This window comes from Rosa chinensis, chromosome 7 (genome assembly GCF_002994745.2).
Source record: "Rosa chinensis cultivar Old Blush chromosome 7, RchiOBHm-V2, whole genome shotgun sequence".
Taxonomy (NCBI): Eukaryota; Viridiplantae; Streptophyta; class Magnoliopsida; order Rosales; family Rosaceae; genus Rosa; species Rosa chinensis.
Genome location: NC_037094.1, coordinates 23843794 through 23862649, shown reverse-complemented (window position 1 = coordinate 23862649; position 18856 = coordinate 23843794). Strand labels below are relative to the sequence as shown.

At 42.0% G+C, this 18856-nt stretch overlaps 1 protein-coding gene across 19 annotated transcripts; it reads right to left on the bottom strand.

Annotated features, from left to right (window-relative positions):
- Window positions 1-9518: 9518 nt before the first annotated feature.
- Window positions 9519-13689, bottom strand: LOC112179730. 19 transcript variants are annotated; one of them, XM_040510285.1, is made up of 13 exons: window positions 13412-13689; window positions 13274-13316; window positions 13117-13170; window positions 12480-12507; window positions 12219-12371; window positions 11872-12145; window positions 11672-11774; window positions 11463-11587; window positions 11303-11384; window positions 11062-11234; window positions 10800-10957; window positions 10266-10637; window positions 9519-9936 (listed from the first exon to the last, which is right to left on the bottom strand). In XM_040510285.1, exons 4-10 carry the CDS (start codon window positions 12483-12485, stop codon window positions 11216-11218), a joined length of 762 nt encoding a protein of 253 aa, XP_040366219.1. In that variant the 5' UTR covers window positions 12486-12507; window positions 13117-13170; window positions 13274-13316; window positions 13412-13689; the 3' UTR covers window positions 9519-9936; window positions 10266-10637; window positions 10800-10957; window positions 11062-11215. The 19 variants fall into 19 exon arrangements, with proteins under 19 accessions (XP_040366219.1, XP_040366218.1, XP_040366212.1 ...); XM_040510284.1 differs by having other exon boundaries at window positions 11062-11190; XM_040510278.1 differs by having other exon boundaries at window positions 11047-11177.
- Window positions 13690-18856: the final 5167 nt, after the last annotated feature.

The window sequence follows — 18856 nt, the reverse complement described above, 5'->3', positions numbered from 1 at the left end:
CTGTTACATGCTTCTGACACTTATTGTCAAAAGAAATACTTGTAAAAATGAAATCATTGTAAAAAATTACCACAAACAAAAGGGATACATAGGGATATGTAAGGCCGCTAAAACAAGCCTTAATGCGTAGAGTATTGCCCCCTAGTCTTAGTAGGTGAAGCGAAAACAGGAGAATGAGGCCACAGAAAAGGCCAAAATGGAAGGGAGGACGCAAACCAAGGAAGACTATGGTTGCCCCCTTGCCCCCCAGAAACAGGCGGAATTGGTGGATCTTCGAATTCCCAAACACGGGGGTAATATTTCTTCAAGAACCTGCCGTTAATGGGGTTGCGGTGGAGGTCGCCGTCCAAATCTTTCAGGTGAAATGCCCCACCCTCCAAAATTCTGTGAACGACAAAGGTCCTTCCCAACGCGGAGTCCACTTACCGCGGTGAGTCAACTTCTCGCCTAATGGCAAAATCGCCTTCCAAACCAGCTCCCCTTCTTTGTAACTGCTACCGTGCGTCTGCTTATCGTAGGCACAAGCGATGCGTTGTTCTTCCATTACTAAGTTGTCCAAAGCTTGTAAGTGCTTATCGCTAAGGTCTTCATGTTTCTGCCACATAGCCTGGACGTAATCTTCACTGATCAAGTGGTGCTGATCTTGCACGCGCAGGGATTGAACATTCACTTCCAAAGGGAGAACTGCATCATGGCCAAATATCATCGGATAAGGGGTAGTGGCAGTAGGGGGTTCCGCTTGGAAGTGCGATAAGCCCATAGTGTCTCATATAATGTTTCATGCCACTGGCGAGGGTTCTCAACAAGCATCTTTTTCAACAGAGTAATGATGATCTTGTTACTGGCCTCTGTTTGACCATTGGATTGAGCATAATAAAGTGTGCTATGGATAAACTGGATACCATAGTCATTGACGAGCTTCTCTACATCACCATCCATGAATTCTGCCCCCCCTGTCAGAGACCAAAACCTCTGGGATGCCAAACTTGCATATAATATTGCGAAAGATGAATTGGCGAATGGTGGCACCGGAGGCCTCCTTCAAGGGCTCAGCTTCCACCCATTTAGTGAAGAAATCAGTAGCGACGATGATGAACTTGTGCTGGAATGAAGAATGTGGGTGAATCAATCTGATCAAGTCTAAAGCCTAGCCTCGCGCAGGCCAAGGTTTAATGATGGGTTGCATGGGAATATTAGGAATGTGCTGGACTGGTCCATAAGCCTAGCAATCTTGACATCCTTTCGCAAATGCGATACAGTCCTTCAAAATGCTAGGCCAATAGTACCCATGTCTCCTGATGAGCCAGCGCATCTTCGGACCTGCTTGATGGGCCCCACACACGCCTTCATGCTCTTCTCGCATTAATCGTTTTTCTTCGCGGCCATAGACACACCTGAAGTTGATGCCATCTTCTCCACATTGACATAGCTCGTCCCCTCTGAGGAAGTAATTTAGTGCCAGAAAATGGATTTTCATGTCTATAGTAGGATTTGGCTGCGTGAGGTAGGCGATTAATAGGATACGCCAATCCACATCAATGGGATCAAGAGCCGCCATTGTGGACTGTTCTGGCGGGTCAGGGCGTGCAAGCCACGAAGGCAGAGTGTGTCGCTCAACCTTTAGAATTCGCTCGCGAACACCATATTTCAATGTAACGCCTATAGCTAATTGAGCGAGTTCATTAGCCGCGAAGTTGGGCTCGCGAGGAATATACTCCAAGTCCATGTCTTCAAATTGGGCCAGAAGTTCAAGAGCGCGACTCAAATACGGTGCAAGCAAGTAGCTGGAGCATCTGTACTTCTCGCGAAGCTGATTGATCACGAGTAAAGAATCACCGAGTACCTGGATGTCTCTGACTCCCAGTTTTAGCAACACCTTTAAGCCAATAATGAGGGCCTCATATTTGGCCTGATTGTTGGTGCACCAGAACTCTAATTGGAAGGAATAGTAGAAACGATCGCCAGTTGGATTTTCCAAGATGACTCTGGCTCCTGCCAATGTCTCTGTTCTCGAGCCATCAAAATATAACACCCATGGTTGGAGTAAAACTGTAGCTTGATATAGCATGGCGTATTCTGGCAAGCATGCCAAATCCGGGCGATCTACAGTTTCAGCAGCGACTTCTAAGTCTCTTACCGCGGGAACGTCCAGCATGGGGTGATGTGTAAGAAAGTCGGCGATGGCTTGTCCTTTCACTGCTTTCTAAGGCACATATTGTAGCGAAAATTCTGACAAGGCAAGCACCCATTTGCCGATGCGACCCCTTAGGATAGGTCGCGACAGCATATATTTAACCAGATCGGTCTGAGCGATGATGCAAGTAGTAAAGGATAACATGTAATGTCACAACTTGCATGCGGAGAAGTATAGAGTAAGGCACAGCTTTTCCATTGCAGTATACCTTGTTTCGCAATCTGTGAGCGTCCTACTGAGGTAAAAGATAGCATGTTCGACGCTAGCTTCGTCATCCTGAGCGAGGAGGCTGCCAATGGAAGCCTCCGCTGCTAAAATATATAATTTTAATGGAAAACCAGCCTTGGGGGGAACTATCACTGGCAGACTTTCCAGGTAGGCCTTGATCTTGTCAAAAGCCTCTTGATGTTGAAGTTCCCACACAAACTCGTTCTGCCCCTGTAACTTACGCAGCGGGAAAAAAGGCTGGATTTTACCTACAGAATTAGAGATGAATTGTCACAAAAAGTTGATCTTACCCAACAGTCACTATAGCTCCTTCTTCGTTCGCGGGGGAGATGTGTTGATGACCGCATTTGCCTTATCTTCAGGGACCTTGATTCCTCTCTGATGGACTATGAACCCTAGAAAGTCACATGCCTGAACTCCGAACATATATTTGGCGGGATTCATCTTGAGCTTGTGTAGTCGCATGCGCTCGAAAACTTTTATGAGATCTACGATATGGTCCCCTCGCTTCTTAGACTTCAGGACCATGTCATCAATGTAAACCTCTAAAATCTTCCCAAGTATGTCGTGGAAGATCAGGTTCATGGTTCTCTGATATGTGGAAAATCTACCCAACATATCCACTACCGGCATGGGGTAAACATCTTTAGGTGTAGCCACATTAAGGTCTCTGTAATCCACACTGACTCGCATCTTGCCATTCTTCTTGCAAACAAGCACTATGTTAGATAGCCACTTATTGTACTTGGCCACCCTGATGATGCCCGAATTATGCATTTTCTCGACTTCTTCTTTAACTAGAACCTGGGTCTCCAAATTCATTCTTCGCGGCTCTTGCTTCACAGGCCTCTTGTCAGGGAGTGTTGGCAACTGATGGCATACCAAATCCGGTGACAGGCCTGGCATGTCTTCGTATTTTTCCTCGAAGCATTCCTTGAACTCCAGCAATAAGTCAATGAGCCTCTCCTTCTCGCTAGGCTCTAAATACGCACTGATAGCCACTTCCATGGGCTCGTCATTGGTTCCAAGATTGACCTTTTAAATAGGGTCCCTGATCTTAGGAGGTGTGTCATCCAATGCTGTTGGGGCGAGCTGAATGTCTTCCTCTTCCTCTTCATGGTCAGAGAGCTCCACGTTAACTATTTCCAAGGTCGCGACTCGATCGTAGGCCTCTTTTTCTAACAGATACGAGGATAATCTCTCGTACAAAGAGTGGAAGGCCTTTATCCCTTCCTCTGGAAGGTCGTAATCCATTAATTATTTAAAGGTTTGGGCATAGCGTGACTAGGCCTTCCTTTGCGAGCGTGAGCCCCCACTGTGCCAATTTAGAGGCCGTCACCCCTGTGGGGCTGCCTTTGTCATCGATGCCACTAATCTGTAATGGAGTGATTGGCTCCAAGTAGTACCTGGCATCTACATAATTCACAGAAACAGAGAACGGGCGAGGATCAGCCTTAATCACTTCAGCCTTGTTCCACATAATCAATTCCTGATGAAGAGTTGACGGAACACAATAACTCCGGTGGATCCAGTCTCTACCTAGAATGGCGCTATACGTCGCATAGCAGTCTGTCACAAAGAAAGCATATACCCCCTCTGCAGGGCTGACCTTGATACGCAGGAATAATAAGCCCAATGTCTTTGTTACAGTCCCCGCGAAGTTCTTAAGCGTGAGAGATGTAGATTGAATCCTTTCTTTTTTAATTCCAAGCAAGTGCATAGTCCTTGTAGTAATGACATTAACTGCCACTCCAGTGTCGACCATGATCTTGCTGACTTTGGTGCCGCCAATTTCCGCTGTGATATATAGAGGTCTCATGTGTTGGACCATAGCAGGTGTTGGTTTTGTAAAGCTCATGAAGGACTCTCTAGTGTTGGCATCCTCTGTTTCCAAGAACACAGCTTCTTCCACAAGTGCCGTGGCTGCTGAGGTAATCTGCAAAGGCTGTTCGCTGCCTCCTTCAGCTTCCACACACTCCTGCACGGTGACTGGTAGCACATACCTCGCGGGAAGTGCATAAACCATGTTGCAGGAAGTGTCTACCACTTCTGTCTCGTCCATCTCCTTGTCTAGGTCAAGCTTGGGCTTATCAACTGGTATGTCAGTGTTGAATTTTTTAGCCAACGAAGCTACTAACGACTCTTCTATGAGGCCTTTTACCTAGCACTTCTTGTGCTCCTGTGTAGCGGCAACCTGCGTGAATCTGACCTTTGTTCCTCTGTTAGGTTCTCCTTTGAGGGTGCGACTATGAGACTTTGAACTTTTTTAGGTCTCTATTGTAAAGCCTCTCTGGTGTTGCCCTTGCCCCCCAGTCTCCCAAAAACTGAGGGTTTGGTCTTTGTCTCCTCGCGAAACAACCTGCACCTAATATAGGGCCGCCTAGTAGGCTAGCTTTCCTTCCTGGCTGGCAGAGGTGTTCTTTCTTTCGTGATCCGGCAGAAAACACTAGGCTTAGAAGCCCTTGACTCCAAGCGTGCTTGTTTCTGAAAATTGCTAGGGGCCACCAATGGCTTAGCGGCTAGCGTCTCCATCTCCTTCTGATATTGCTTAGGTGATTTGACCAATTGCGAAGGCTTAATCAAGCCCTGATCTAGAGCCTCTAGTGTTCGCTCGGCCTCTCTGAATCTTAGCTATAGCTTCCTTTTCTTGGAAGGGCTAATCTTCACCGCTTTATCTTTCTCTCTGGTATACCATTTTCCTTCCTTGATGGAGGACGTTGAAGAAGGTGGAATGTACAGCTAGGTCAGGATATCTTTGTGCTCATTCCTAGCCTTTCCATCTTGTTTCTGTTCGGCTACAGCCGCTTTCAGTTTCTTGAACAAGTTGGAGTTCGTTGGGGATGACGGTGATCCTATCTTATCTCCTGCTCTTGGGCTCGACGGTTGATAGTTTCGCGACGATGAGGCCACTTGATTGGCGGGAAGGAGCCGAAATGTTTGCTCGACTTTTTCATTCCCGAGCAAAGGACTACTGGTGAGGCCTCGCTGACTGGCTTAGCTCTCTCCTTTGAAGGGGTCTCGTCCCCTTCTGTCCTCTCTTCCCGGCCCCTTGTAGTCAAATCTAAGGTTGGTTTTCTCTGGTTCTTCTTGGTCCAGTTCACATTAACCATATCGACCTCGGTGTCCGGGAAAGGGTTCAGGTCTACTAGTGCTATTGCAGCCGTCAGAGCTTCCACCTGCAAACTACCATTATTGAGCCATACTTGAATTTGGTCCTTTCCTTTAGTTTCACATAGTCAGCCGTGTTATGGTTCCACAAGTTGTGGAATTTGCAGTACTTCTTTCCTTTCAGCTGATCTGGTCGAGGGAAAGGTCTGAAGTCTATCTTCACCATCTTCGCGGCGATCATTTCATCTAAAATTTCATGTGCCTTATTAGCATCATATGTATATGTTGCGAACTCAGGTTTGGTGAAGGCTACAGACTTGAGTTTGACAGGTTCCTTAGATATCTTCAATTGCTTGAGGGCTGAGATCTTCCTCCCTGTTAGCTCAAACGCAGAGACATCATTCTCTTCTTCATCATCTTCTTCTCGGAAAACTTCTTCCCCTTGATGATGATAGTAAGGATCATAGGAAGTCGGCTGGAAGTGCAACGCGGCCACTTTACGATGTTTTCCTGGTACATATGTCTCCTTGGACACATTTTTTCTAGCATCAGTCTCTCTGAGGAGATGCTCAAAGCTTCCTACCTCTGTGATAAGCTCTCCCATTGACTGGATAATGCTGCCATGTTGCTTCTTTCGCTAGTGTGGCTCCAATCCTTTGATTGCCAATTTAACCAACTCTCTCTCAGGCAATATCATGCTTAATTTAGCCTTCTAGATCTAGAAGCGTTGAAGATAAGCAACAGCAGACTCGGTGGGCTGTTGGGCCATCTGGGTGAGAGAGGCCAAGTCAACCTCAGGCTCAATAGCTCCAAAAGTCTCTCGAAAAAACTTTTCCATTGCTGGCCAATCCACCACTGACCTTGGCCCCAGTTTAGAAAACCATCTAAAAGCTGCGCCAGATATAGAAGTGCCAAAGATCCTGCTCTTGAGGATGTCATCATTCTGGTATTGGCCGCACTGCACTTTAAAACTGGCCAGATGGGTTGCCGCGTCCTCAGTATCTTCTCCTGAAAAAGTAGAGAATATGATATTTTTGTAGCCTCTGGGAAAAGGCGCGAGCATTATATGAGGTGGGAAACGTATCTCATAAACCCCATCTAGGTGGGCCCTAGGGTTCACTAGCCTGATCATCTCCTCAACCTCTTCGCATCTCATGTAGCCCGGACCAGGAGAAGGAGGTGTCGCCACTTTCTGGCGAGCATTCTGCAGAGGTATAGCCTGGCCAGTATCTACTGTACCTTCCCGAAGGCGAATTGTTCAGGGAATAGTGGATGGCTGCAGTGTCATAGCTGGTGTGGTCACATCTTTGACCAAAGCCGTTATCTTGATCGGAGTGCCAGCCTGGTCAATACCATAATAATTCCCTGGAAGCTCTTCATAGACATTCTCCGCCCCGTCATTGTCGTATTGAGTAAACGCAACAGGTTCAGCAGGAGTGCCTTCACCGGTTTTCAGAGTCCTACTCTTTTGCGAGGGAGTTGGAGTAGCCTTATTACCACCAATCACCAGAGCTTTGTCCTTGCTTTTTGTTGCTGAGGCAGAGGCGGTTGCCGATGGTGTAACGGTGTTGCCACTAGTCTTCTCTCAAGCATTAAGAGGTATGTACTTACCAGTACCTGAAGGTTGTCCAAGTGTGCTAAGAATAGCATTAGGATCCCCTAAAGCTTTATTCAGAACTTATTTAGCTTGGTCCAACTCAGCTCTCTGCATGGCGACTTGGGTCGCAAGATTGGATCCCTCGTTGCGAATCACTGCCAATTCTGACGCAGTATGCTTGGCTTGGTTCGCGATGTCAGCAGAGATGCGCTTGCTCTGAGCGACCTTACCGGTCATCATATCCACAAGCTCCTTATGGTTTTCTTTGCTTTTCTTGTACTTATCTTGCCAATGTCCCTACGTTTGTCGCGAACTCACTTCAAGAATTTGGAGTGAGATCGAAACCTCATAAAGCCTTCGGCACTCTTCCGCGAGGGCTATCTCCATCCTTTCATTATATGCAGCATTATTCTGTTGAAAGATAGCAAGCCGCTCCTCAATGCTCGCATTCGCTGGGGCGATAATGGGCACAGTGGAATCAGTTGTCCCCTTACTCACGGCCACTTGGGTAGTGTTGGCCGTGTCGCCAGCCTCGTTAGGCTGGACATGAGGATTTTTGTTGCCCTCAGTAGCGGGCTGTGGAGTTCCACCCTGTTTTGTTGACATGTCTGGTGATGGTGGGCTAAGTGAGAACTTTTGTGTTACCTATTCGTCGGAAAGACCACGATAGTCGGCACGAGAGTGCGACCTGTAACTGGAGGTCCTGTGGTTTGGGCAGTTAACGTAAACCTTTTGGTAAGGGTTTGAGCTTGATTTCCCAATGGTTATGATCACAAAGAAACGTTATAGGTCCCACTGGGCATGCCAAAATGTTTGGCTCCAAAACCAGTATGGGTGCAAACCGTCTCTTTTGAGCGTGTGCGCAGGCGTGCCAGCACCGTGGGGTTCAGTCGTTGGAGAATCCCTTGACCTGACTTCTTGATCAAACGATGTGGACAAGGAGAGTACCAACCTCGTCACAAGGTTCTTTTCTTTGCCTTCCGGAAAATGACTTCTTGCCTTACGGGTAAGGGCTTTGGTTGTGATCTCTTCGCGTCACCGAATAGATACTCAACGTTGTAGGTTGAGCAGAGCAATCACTGGGAAGTTTGGAGAAAGCATGGGTTTGCTAAAGCGTATCTTTAGCTTCGCTGGGTTGCAACTAGGTTGCGAGTAGGTTTGCTCCGGAGAGGCTTTGATAATCTGTATAATTAGTTGATTGAAGAGTTGTTAATTCGTCCTTGAAACCTGGTATTTATACCTAGGGTTTCGACTGTTCCTTGTCATAGAAGGATTATTGATTGAAGTTTCCTATTCGATCTCTGCTACCTGACTCCAATGAGGACTCATTTTCCTTATGGATCATAGAATGGGTGAAACTATAACTCAAACCCAAGTAAGCTTATTTTTGGGCCGCAGGTATCAGCCCGCTATGCTAAATCCTCTAAGGGGTCTCGCCAAAAATACTTTTGGGCTCAAACAGGGTTAATGAGTTGGAACTTCGATTATTGTAACGGTTTTCTTCTTCTTCTTCTTTTTTGGACGTGGTACAGACGCTGAAGATATATATAATTATAACTAGCAATAGTTGCCCGCGTGTTGCTGCGGGAGTATGACTTGATTCTTTTAGTTTCTTGTGGGAATTACTGATGTATAATCGTAGACATGAACTTGTGGAAGTTGTTTAGGTTATGCAACTCAATCTCGGAAACTCACCAGAACATGGAAAGCAGTGTACTGTTTGATGGATTTCTCTCAGACGAAAGTTATATTTTGTGGGTTTGATTATATTGTTATCATATATAGGTCTATTTGTTACTGTATAAAACTGTTCCATCCAAGTAAGTTAGGCAGCAAAATTTTGGTAGGATTGCCTCATAATCGAACCCAAAATTAACCGGCAGGCTTGGATGGACCAGTCCTCAATTGTAGGAGACAACACTATTGATGAGAACAATAATCTGGAAAAGCAACAGATACAGTGAACAATAAAGAGATTTACTAATCATACTTCAGATTTCAGAATAATAGACCATACAACGAACAGAACAAAGAACAAAGAGATAGAATATGGAATAATGATATCTAAAAAGCATACCAAGATTGAAGTAGTGGTTCCAAATCTTGTAATGATTGATTGTGAGTTGTAAACATAATAAAATTATGAGTTCAATAAATGGTCTAAAAACAAATCGAAACAAAGATTAAATGTAGTCCTTCTATGTGCGAAAACTTTAAGTGAAATGAATTGTAAGAAAAAGCTTGATTATGCAAACCACAAAATATGACATGATATTTAGACTAAATGGCAAAACATACACCAGGTGTTTAATGTGATATGATATGTAATAAAGAACTGTATTGTAAAGATAACAGTTTATGAAGAAATGGAATTTAAACATTACTCACAAATTACTACATATAGTTAAGTCAAATACAGTACTAATAGAGTCTTTGATTCAAAGGAAGCTAGTACAACCCAGCCAGAGTAGATGGCACTGGTTGTCCAGAAAATTAACCGCTTCCATTGTTCAAAGATCATTAGATCTGTTATCACTGCTGAAACAACTGGAGCTAATTATCAAAAAGTTAAGACAGGAGTTTGACCAAAAAATTAATACCTCCAGTTCCCAAAAGATACAGTTGTTTCACTGACTATAGCTGTACACAAAATGGAGTCAGCGCAGGTATAATTAGATCAAATAAGTTACAGCTGTACAGAGGAGCAATTTAGATTAAGTCTGCCTTTTCTTTCTGAAGTTGTTATTTGCTTGCTGATGATGACACTGATGATGCCGATATCATTGCTCCATGCTTGGTCTCCTTCTCACTTTAAATCAAAGAACACGTCGTTATTATTTGTAGGAATAGAAAATAGATCAAACAGTATAAGAAAATACAGGCACTACTGCAGAAGGCAGATTAATGCAATCACTTTATCAAAGTCATTTTATCTATGTAGAGTAAATTAGTTAAGTATTTAGTTGTGAGGAATTAATTATAAGGTGTGGCATGTTGACTACTTTGAACAGATTATAAGGTTTTCATAATAAAAAATGTTAAAGAATTAAATCACGAATTTATAGCAGATTTATAAAACTGCATGCAAAAGTTATTATCACATGTAAAACAGTGAAATTGAGATTGACTAATGCTTACTTCTTGGCTTTTTTCTCAGGCTCTACGATGCACAAAGCTTTTCCACTTGCTTCAATGTTTCTTTTTCTTTCAGTTGGAAGCCGCTCCAGTGTTACAGTGGTTGGGGTTTGTTCCACCATTGATGCAAAGGATTTCTTACTTGGGAAAATGTTTCTGACCATCAGCTCGCTATATTGATTGACTGTGATTTCAAAGAGATAGGTTTCATCAGTTGTCTTCTTAATCTCTTCTGGTAGTGCCTGCTCTGTTGGATACAATCTTTTGTTCACCAGATCTTGACAATTGATGCCAAACAACTGCTCTGCCTGTCTCCCCATCAGAATGAGCGTTGCTTGATTATTATCATCTCGAATGGTGACATAAACTTTGTAACTGCAGGCAAAAAGAAATGTGTTGCATTGAATGTAAATTTCAATTAATTTCAACTAATTATGACATGGACTTCCTTTAAATGAAGTTGGTTTTCATTAAAGTTGTAATGTTCTTATTAGTTGCACAATTAATGTTTGCAAATAAGGTCGCTAGTTGATTTACCATGGCACAGCTATTTGCACATCATGTTTAGGACAAATTAATTCACCGCTGTCCTCTCTTTGCTTCAGTTGTTTAAAACACTTTGAACAGCCTCTATACCACCAACCATTATGGACTGGAAACTGGAGGATCGAAGCAGTGCAACACACTGTTTTATTCTGTAATGTAAAGTGCAAACACTTACGTAAGATATTTTTACTCAAATATGTAATTAGAGGAACGTAGAAATGAAAATTATTTGTCATACCATGTAGGGCCCTACCATGTATATATCTGGATCCAATGTGTTTAATTCAAAGACCCACTTTGTTGTTTTGTCTTTCATCTCTTCTGCTGTTGGCCGTTTGAAAGGTACAGGAAGTACTTTCACTTTGTCGCCTGCTTTCGAGAACTTGGAATTTGTTTACACTCTGGGATTAATATTTTGAAATGGCACTGCCGGAATTTTGACTTTAGATGAATGATTTGACTGATACAGCAATGTTGCAATAAAAATGACTCACTCAGCTTTGTATTCATTTGCTATTGGAATATCTGGATTGATGATGATGCATGTATGGCCTGTTGTTGCTGCTGTTACCCGTTCTGTAAGTTATAAAAATAACTATATGTAGTTGTTAGATGTAAAAATAATCAGCATCATTGTTTTTAATTAATGTTTACCTTGGAATTTGGTCAACCTTAAACCCGTGAATACAGCGAGCACTGGTGGCGATAACTGTTTAACTCTTTCCATATCAAACTTTCTAGCTATGTCACCCCAGAAGGTAATTCTGATATCCTCCCTCCTGCATTTTTCAAAAGGTGGTTTTCAATTTCTTGTCAAAGCATTAAATATATGTAATGGATCAAGTAATCTGGAAATAACGTACCTCAAATTTTCTACAAAGATTTCACATTTTGATTCCAATTTTTCAGTGTCTTTGACAGTAACTTGATGTTCTGGTCTGAGTGATTTGATACAACCGTAAACATCTTGCATAAAATATAAAAATAAAAATTGTTAGCATGATTTGACTTTTAATATGATGTATAAATTTAGAAGTTGTTTATTTAGAACTGATAAACATACCCTTAAGTAATGTCTGAGTCCTCATCTGGTCCTCCAAGTTGTCAAAATGAAGGAAGTTAAATGAATGTTCTGGGATTGGAGGGAATGCATCCATTACAGGCTCAAACTTTGTTGACTCATTGAAACACAGTTCTACCACGTGATCAGCAACTTTATATTTTGATATAGGTTTGCGGTTATAGAAATTGGTAATGTCATACACCTGTCCTTCTTCCATTTTGTTGGACATGTAAGGATAAGCATATTCCTCAATTAAACCATGAATAGCATGTCCCTGCACAGACTTAGAAATGAAGAAAGTTATGTCAATTATGGTAATTGTATAAAGAAAATTGTAAAAACCTTGCCTCTTCGTCGATTAACAGATAATGGAGGCCACCGTATATGTCATTGTAATACTTTTTCGGTCTCCATAGTCTGGATGCACGAACTCTGATTTTGAAAGTAATCTGATACGGTCTTATGTGACGAAGCAATGCATGCTCTATGTTTTGTTCAAGCTGAAAATGAGGGAAACTGTATTAGAAGAGAAGGTATAAGTCGTGAAGGCACTTCGTTTCAATATTGTTGACATTGTTCATAGATTGATATTTTTGAAAGGAACTTACTTCCATGATTCAACTGTCTACAGTGGACCTGCAGAAGTGCATAAATAAGGATCCCATTGAAATAAAATAATTGTAAGTGGATTTGAATGAGTTTGCATTTAAGGTTCAAGTACAAAAGAGTCTTGCTGTCATTGGAAAAAAAAAGAAAAAAGTATTGCTAATTTGAAGGCACAGAACATAAAACAGTTCAAAGTGTATCCAAATGTCAGAAAGAGTGTATAATATGTCCATGTACGTAGTTCAGAGGTGAAGTTGAATTCAGGAATCAGAGGTAAAGTCTACATCAAGACTGAAAGTTGATTCAAGTTGGAAAAAAAAAAAAAAACTCCAATTTAGTTCTATGCAATTAATTGTATGCAATGAATCCTGATATGTATAACTTTTAGCTTTTCAGTTCCATTTTACTGCTTGAAAAAAGAAAGTGAAAAAACAAAGGCAAAAGTAGTACTAGAACATCAGAAAAGAAGAGATCAACCAAAAAGAGCAGTCTTAGCCCTCTTCCTTGTTTCATAACCTTCTTAAACCATATATATTACTCTTACACTTCTTAAAGTATTTTGATTGAGTCAGAACAGAAGAGTGTTCAACAAAGTAAATTATCTGCAGTGAACAAAGTCTGTGGATATAAAGGTCATACCCTGTGTACAATGCACCAAGTTGTTCAGATCCGAATCTGTAGAGTGAACAAAGTCTGTAAAATGTAAAAACTAATATCATCTAACAGAATCAAAATTAGAATAGAAGAATATTGACAAAAAAAAAAAACAGGGATAAAATTTGTTTTTCACTGCAACCTTGTTATCTCAGATGATTAGTAGGCAGTTCCAACTTTCGGAGCTGTACGTTTCAAAACAAACAGAGAGATCAGGACTGGGACTCTCGGAACCCATTAGTTTATCAACAAAGATGACATTAAATAAGCGAAATCTCACCAAGCCTGATGTCGATTTTGACGAATAAGGATGTTGTCGGCTGAAAGTGGGTGCTGACGTTCACAAAGGCTTCTCGAATTGGAATGCTCCTGCAGATGTTTCTTATATGTTGAACCATTCAGGGCAAAAACGTAATCCCAAATTCAATCCCTTTTGAGTACTATTTGTCCGGTTCTGGAATCTAGAATCATCAGGATGCTTCATTTTGTCTGGATGCAGGAACGTCATTATCATCAGCACATTGTATTCTCGCTTCAATCTACTTTGTAGTTGGTATTAGCTTTCTCACGCTGTACAGATTACAGAATGTCCAATTTTTTACTTCAATTGCAAAAGTGAAGTGTTAGGCACCATAAGAGATTGACGTTGCTTTCAATATGTGGATAGCTCATTGTCAGCAGATATTTCATTATGCTCTCCACTTCTCCCTTCTTATATCATTTAAATCTCTTTGATGAGTATGGCAAGCAATACTGAAAGTGAACTTTCTATCATCAAACCCTTTGATGCAATTTTTACTTTTTATGCCTTTCAAAATATTGCATGGATCATCTCGTCGGATATAATTGTATCTCCACCAAATCAAGACAATTCAATGACACTGGTCAGAAGATTCAAACAGAAGTGGTGGGATGACTTCACAGTTGACAAGTTCTCTGAAGAGTCCCTCCTCTAATGGTTCAAAACCCATCCTCAATATTGGAAGCAAGGATCAATAGTCCAAAGTCAAGAGCAAAGCCAATTCTTGTTACAAAAATCCAAGATTCAAAGTCAGCTAGCAGGCATCTCTTCCCCTCACGAGTATGCCCTAAAGCTCAAAGAAGTATTATCTCAAATATCACAAAGTGACAATGGAGATGATGACAATGACATCACGGATGAGGTTTAATCTCATTTCGCAAATCATGATCCAGATGCTTTTATCTTCGGCTAGTTTTAATCGCACAGCTGTCTCTCAAAAGATCTCAAATCAGACAAAACCCAAATCAGATCTGCAAACGGACAAGACCCAATGTTTACAGGTGTCCTAATCCTGATAATTGGGACATATGTGAATAGTGCCACCTCCCTCAAAATTCACCCTTTGATGACACGTTCCATGCTAGGAACACTCAAAAGCAAAAGCAAAGATTTCAAGCAAGACTTTCTTTTCAAAAGCAAATGATGGTGACATGACCAAGATTTTCAATGATGGTGACTTTACTCTCCAGCATGACTAAATTCATGCATGGCAAGAAACACGTCAAAAGTTGATACACCAAAGTCTTCAAAGTCTGTCAAGATTGGCAGAATCACGACAAAAGTCTTCAAAGCCTGACACAAATCACGACAAAAGTTGGCAAGATCTTATCTTGACGAATCTCTTCAAACCTACAAAAACCTTTTAAGAGCCCGTATTTTATCAAACCTGAAACCAAAACCATTCTGGTTATTGATCCAGAAATTTATGATACTGAACCTTATCAAATTCTCAGAAAAACTTGATTTGGTGGAGATACAATTATATCCCACGAGATGATCCATGCAATATTTTGAAAGGCATAAAAAGTAAAAATTGCATCAAAGGGTTTGATGATAGAAAGTTCACAATTTTCTTGAAAGAATTTGAATAAGCTTTTCATTGGTGGAGGCAAAATAATTTCGGTTGCACCGAAGTACTGCCACCATGATTTGAACCATGAAGGAAATTTTGGGCGAAAGTTTTTGCAAAAGAAAACAAACCAGGAATGCTGCCTGTTTTTATTTTGAAGATAAAAACCCATTGAATATAAGAATATTAAATAATAGAAAAATGTGAATAAGAGTTATAACAAAGTCAATTCTTGTTAAATGCTTAAAAAAGCCTTCGAGATACCAATGTCGAAAAAAAAGTAAAAAAAAAAACCCTAGCAGAGTGCCGTGCGTTCTGAGCAAGTTGGAAAACGGCGCTTGACGGCGGCCGTGCTCTCCCATGGCGGCTTTCAGGATTCTCGCTTGGAACTGTCGGGGAATTGTGGGTGCTTACAGACGTAGGGCACTGGTCGACCTTATTAAACAAGAAAAACCATGTATTCTGTTTCTTGCTGAAACCCTATGTGATGCGAAACAAATGGAGACTTTGCGCATCAAGGTTGGGTTTGATAATTGCTTATGTGAACCAAAGAGTGTTGAGTCGAGAGGAATTGCTATGTTATGGATGAACGATGTTCCTCTACATGTTCGTAATTATTCAGTCAGACATGTGGACGTATCGATTGGGGACAGAGGCTCTGCTGATGAATGGAGGTTGACTGGGATTTATGGATATGCACAGAAGGGCGATCGTCATGCAACCTGGGCCTTGATGCGGCAACTTGCTGCTCAATCTTCTTTATCATGGTTAATCTGTGGAGATTTCAATGAAATTCTTGACAGTACGGAGAAATCAGGTGGAGGGGTGAAAAGGCCCCTACAAATGCAAACCTTCAGAGAATGTGTAGTAGATTGCTCTTTAATTGATATGGGATTCCGGGGAAGCCCTTTTACTTGGTCAGATTATCAAACGAAAGAGCGGCTGGACCGCAGTCTATGGACAAATGGCCTGCGCAGTCTATTCAGTCATTCTACGACGACTCATTTGCACCCTAGTTCCTCGGATCATAGCCCTTTATTAGTAGAGATTTGTAATGCACCACCTGTGCAAACTGGCAGAAGGAAAAAGATATTTCGTTTTGAGCAATTTTGGGCGCAACACAGTGAGTGTGAAGAGGTTATTAGGTCAAGTTGGCAAACAGAGGCTGAGGGGGACCCTATGAACAAAGTATGCCAGAAGATTAAGAAAACAGGTGCCGATCTCAATACATGGCAGCGTAATACCTTTCAATTCAGACAGGTTGAGATGTGAGCGGTCAGAGAACGTCTCAATGACCTAATGCAGGAGCCCTTTGATTCTAGTAAAAACCAAGAGAAGCAAGAGTTGCATGTCCGTCTTCAAGAATTATTGACGCAGGAGGAGACTATTTGGAGCCAACGTTCAAAGGAGTTGTGGCTAAAGTTTGGGGATAGGAACACTGCTTATTTCCACAGAAGAGCGTCGAATAGAAGGCAGAGGAACACTATTAAGGGGTTGCATGATGACCAAGGTAATTGGGTCACAGAGGCAGTTCATATTGAAAAAGTTGTGAGTAATTATTACCGCGACATGTTCTCTACTGAGGGTACAAATGAGACTGCAATGAACATCATTTTGCAGACAGTCCATCGGAAGGTGACTCCTGAGATGAATAATGACTTGTTAGCTCCGTACACGGATGATGAGATCCGAGCTGCTGCGTTTCAAATGCATCCGTCAAAAGCCCCAGGTCCAGATGGCATGTCACCATTTTTCTTTCAGAAGTATTGGGATACAGTTGGAAACAATGTTTGTGCTGCTGTCAGATCTTTCCTAACTTCTGGGGATCTTTTACGGGAGGTAAACTTTACTCATATAACTCTTATCCCAAAAGTGAAAGAGCCAAAGGATATGACTGATCTACGGCCCATAGCCTTATGCAACGTCCTCTATAGGATTTGTTCAAAAGTGTTGGCTAACAGGTTGAAGAAGTTATTGGGGACAGTGATCTCTCCATTACAAAGTGCTTTTGTCCCAGGGCGTTTGATCTCTGATAATACGTTGATTGCAACGGAGGTAGCGCATTTTTTACACAATGAGAGAAGAGGAGATGCCGGACACTTTTCTTTGAAATTAGATATTAGCAAGGCTTATGATAGACTGGAATGGAGTTTCTTGCAGAATATGTTACTGAAGTTGGGTTTTGCTGAGGAATGGGTAGAGATTGTAATGGCTAGTCTTCGAACGGTCAGCTATTCTTTTCTCATTAATGGAGAAGTTAGAGGATATGTGAGGCCATCACGAGGTATCAGACAAGGCGATCCTCTTTCGCCTTACTTGTTTATCTTGTGTGGTGAAGGATTGTCTTCTCTCATTACGCACTTTGTAAATCAGCAATGGATACGGGGTATTCAAATCAATCACCATGCACCGGTTCTACATCATCTGCTATTTGCAGATGATAGCTTTCTGTTTGGAACTGCCATTGAAGAAGAGTGTCACCAATTTAGAAATATCTTGCATACTTACGAAATAGCTTCGGGACAAAGGGTTAACTTGCAGAAAAGTGAAGTGGCTTTTAGTAAAGGCATGTGTTTGGACCGCCAGGAGGGCTTGGCTAGTCTGTTGGGTGTGAAGCGTGTTGATAAACATGATAGATATCTGGGTTTGCCCACACATGTTGGTAGGACGAAAACAGCAGCTTTCAATTATCTGAAGGAAAAACTTACTAAGAAGGTGATATGTTGGAGATCAAAATTGTTAAGTGGGGCTGGCAAAGAAATCCTTATCAAAGCAGTGGGACAATCTGTACCAATGTATGTTATGAATTGTTATAAACTACCGTTGGGCTTGTGTGATGATCTGCATCAACTTTGTGCTAGCTTCTGGTGGGGGGATTCAGAGGAGAAGAATAAAATACATTGGAGATCTTGGGAACATTTATGTATTTCTAAACAGGATGGGGGAATGGGCTTCAAAAATCTCCACTGGTTTAATCTAGCTATGTTAGCTAAACAGAGTTGGAGGTTATTGACCAACCCTACCTCTCTTATAGCCAGATTGTATAAGGCTATCTATTTTCCAGATGGGGAATATAGTACTGTCGAATTGGGTCGTACTCCTTCCTTTTCGTGGCGTAGTATACTCGAAGCAAGACAGGTTTTGTTACAGGGACTCAGATGGCAGGTGGGTGATGGTTCCCAAATTAATATTTGGCAGCATAATTGGATTCCGGATGTGTATCCTCGAGGTCCATCATCTCCTCCTTCTGAAGATGCGCCTAAATTGGCCATGGAGCTGATTGATCCTTTTACGTGGACCTGGGATATAAATGTTCTACAAAGGTATTTCACACCAGTTGATATTGATTTAATTTTGACCATACCTTTGAGTCGTAGTGCAACTTCGGATCAACAAATTTGGCACTTTCGTAAGAGGGGTTTCTTTACTACAAACAGTGCATATTATGTGGCCAAGGATTTAGCTCTTGGTTTGGTTTTGGCTCCAAAACCGCCTGTCGACCCGCTTCGAGTGGTCTGGAAAAAGGTTTGGAGTGCCAAAGTCCCTGGAAAAGTAGCGTTGCATGCTTGGAGAATTATGGGAAATATTCTACCAACTCGGATCGGCCTTAGTACTAAGGGATATAATGGCGAATTGGGGTGTGTTTTCTGCAATCATCCTCATGAAGATAGCCTACACTTATTTGTGAATTGTCCGTATGCTAAAGAAGTATGGAATAGGGCTGGGATACCAATGTTGGGGCTGCAAGTACTACCATTAAAGAGTGGTTTACAGGGGTTGTCAACAGATTCACCAAGGAGGAACTGTGTAAGATCCTTATGTTGATTTGGGGAATTTGGAAAAGTAGGAATTCA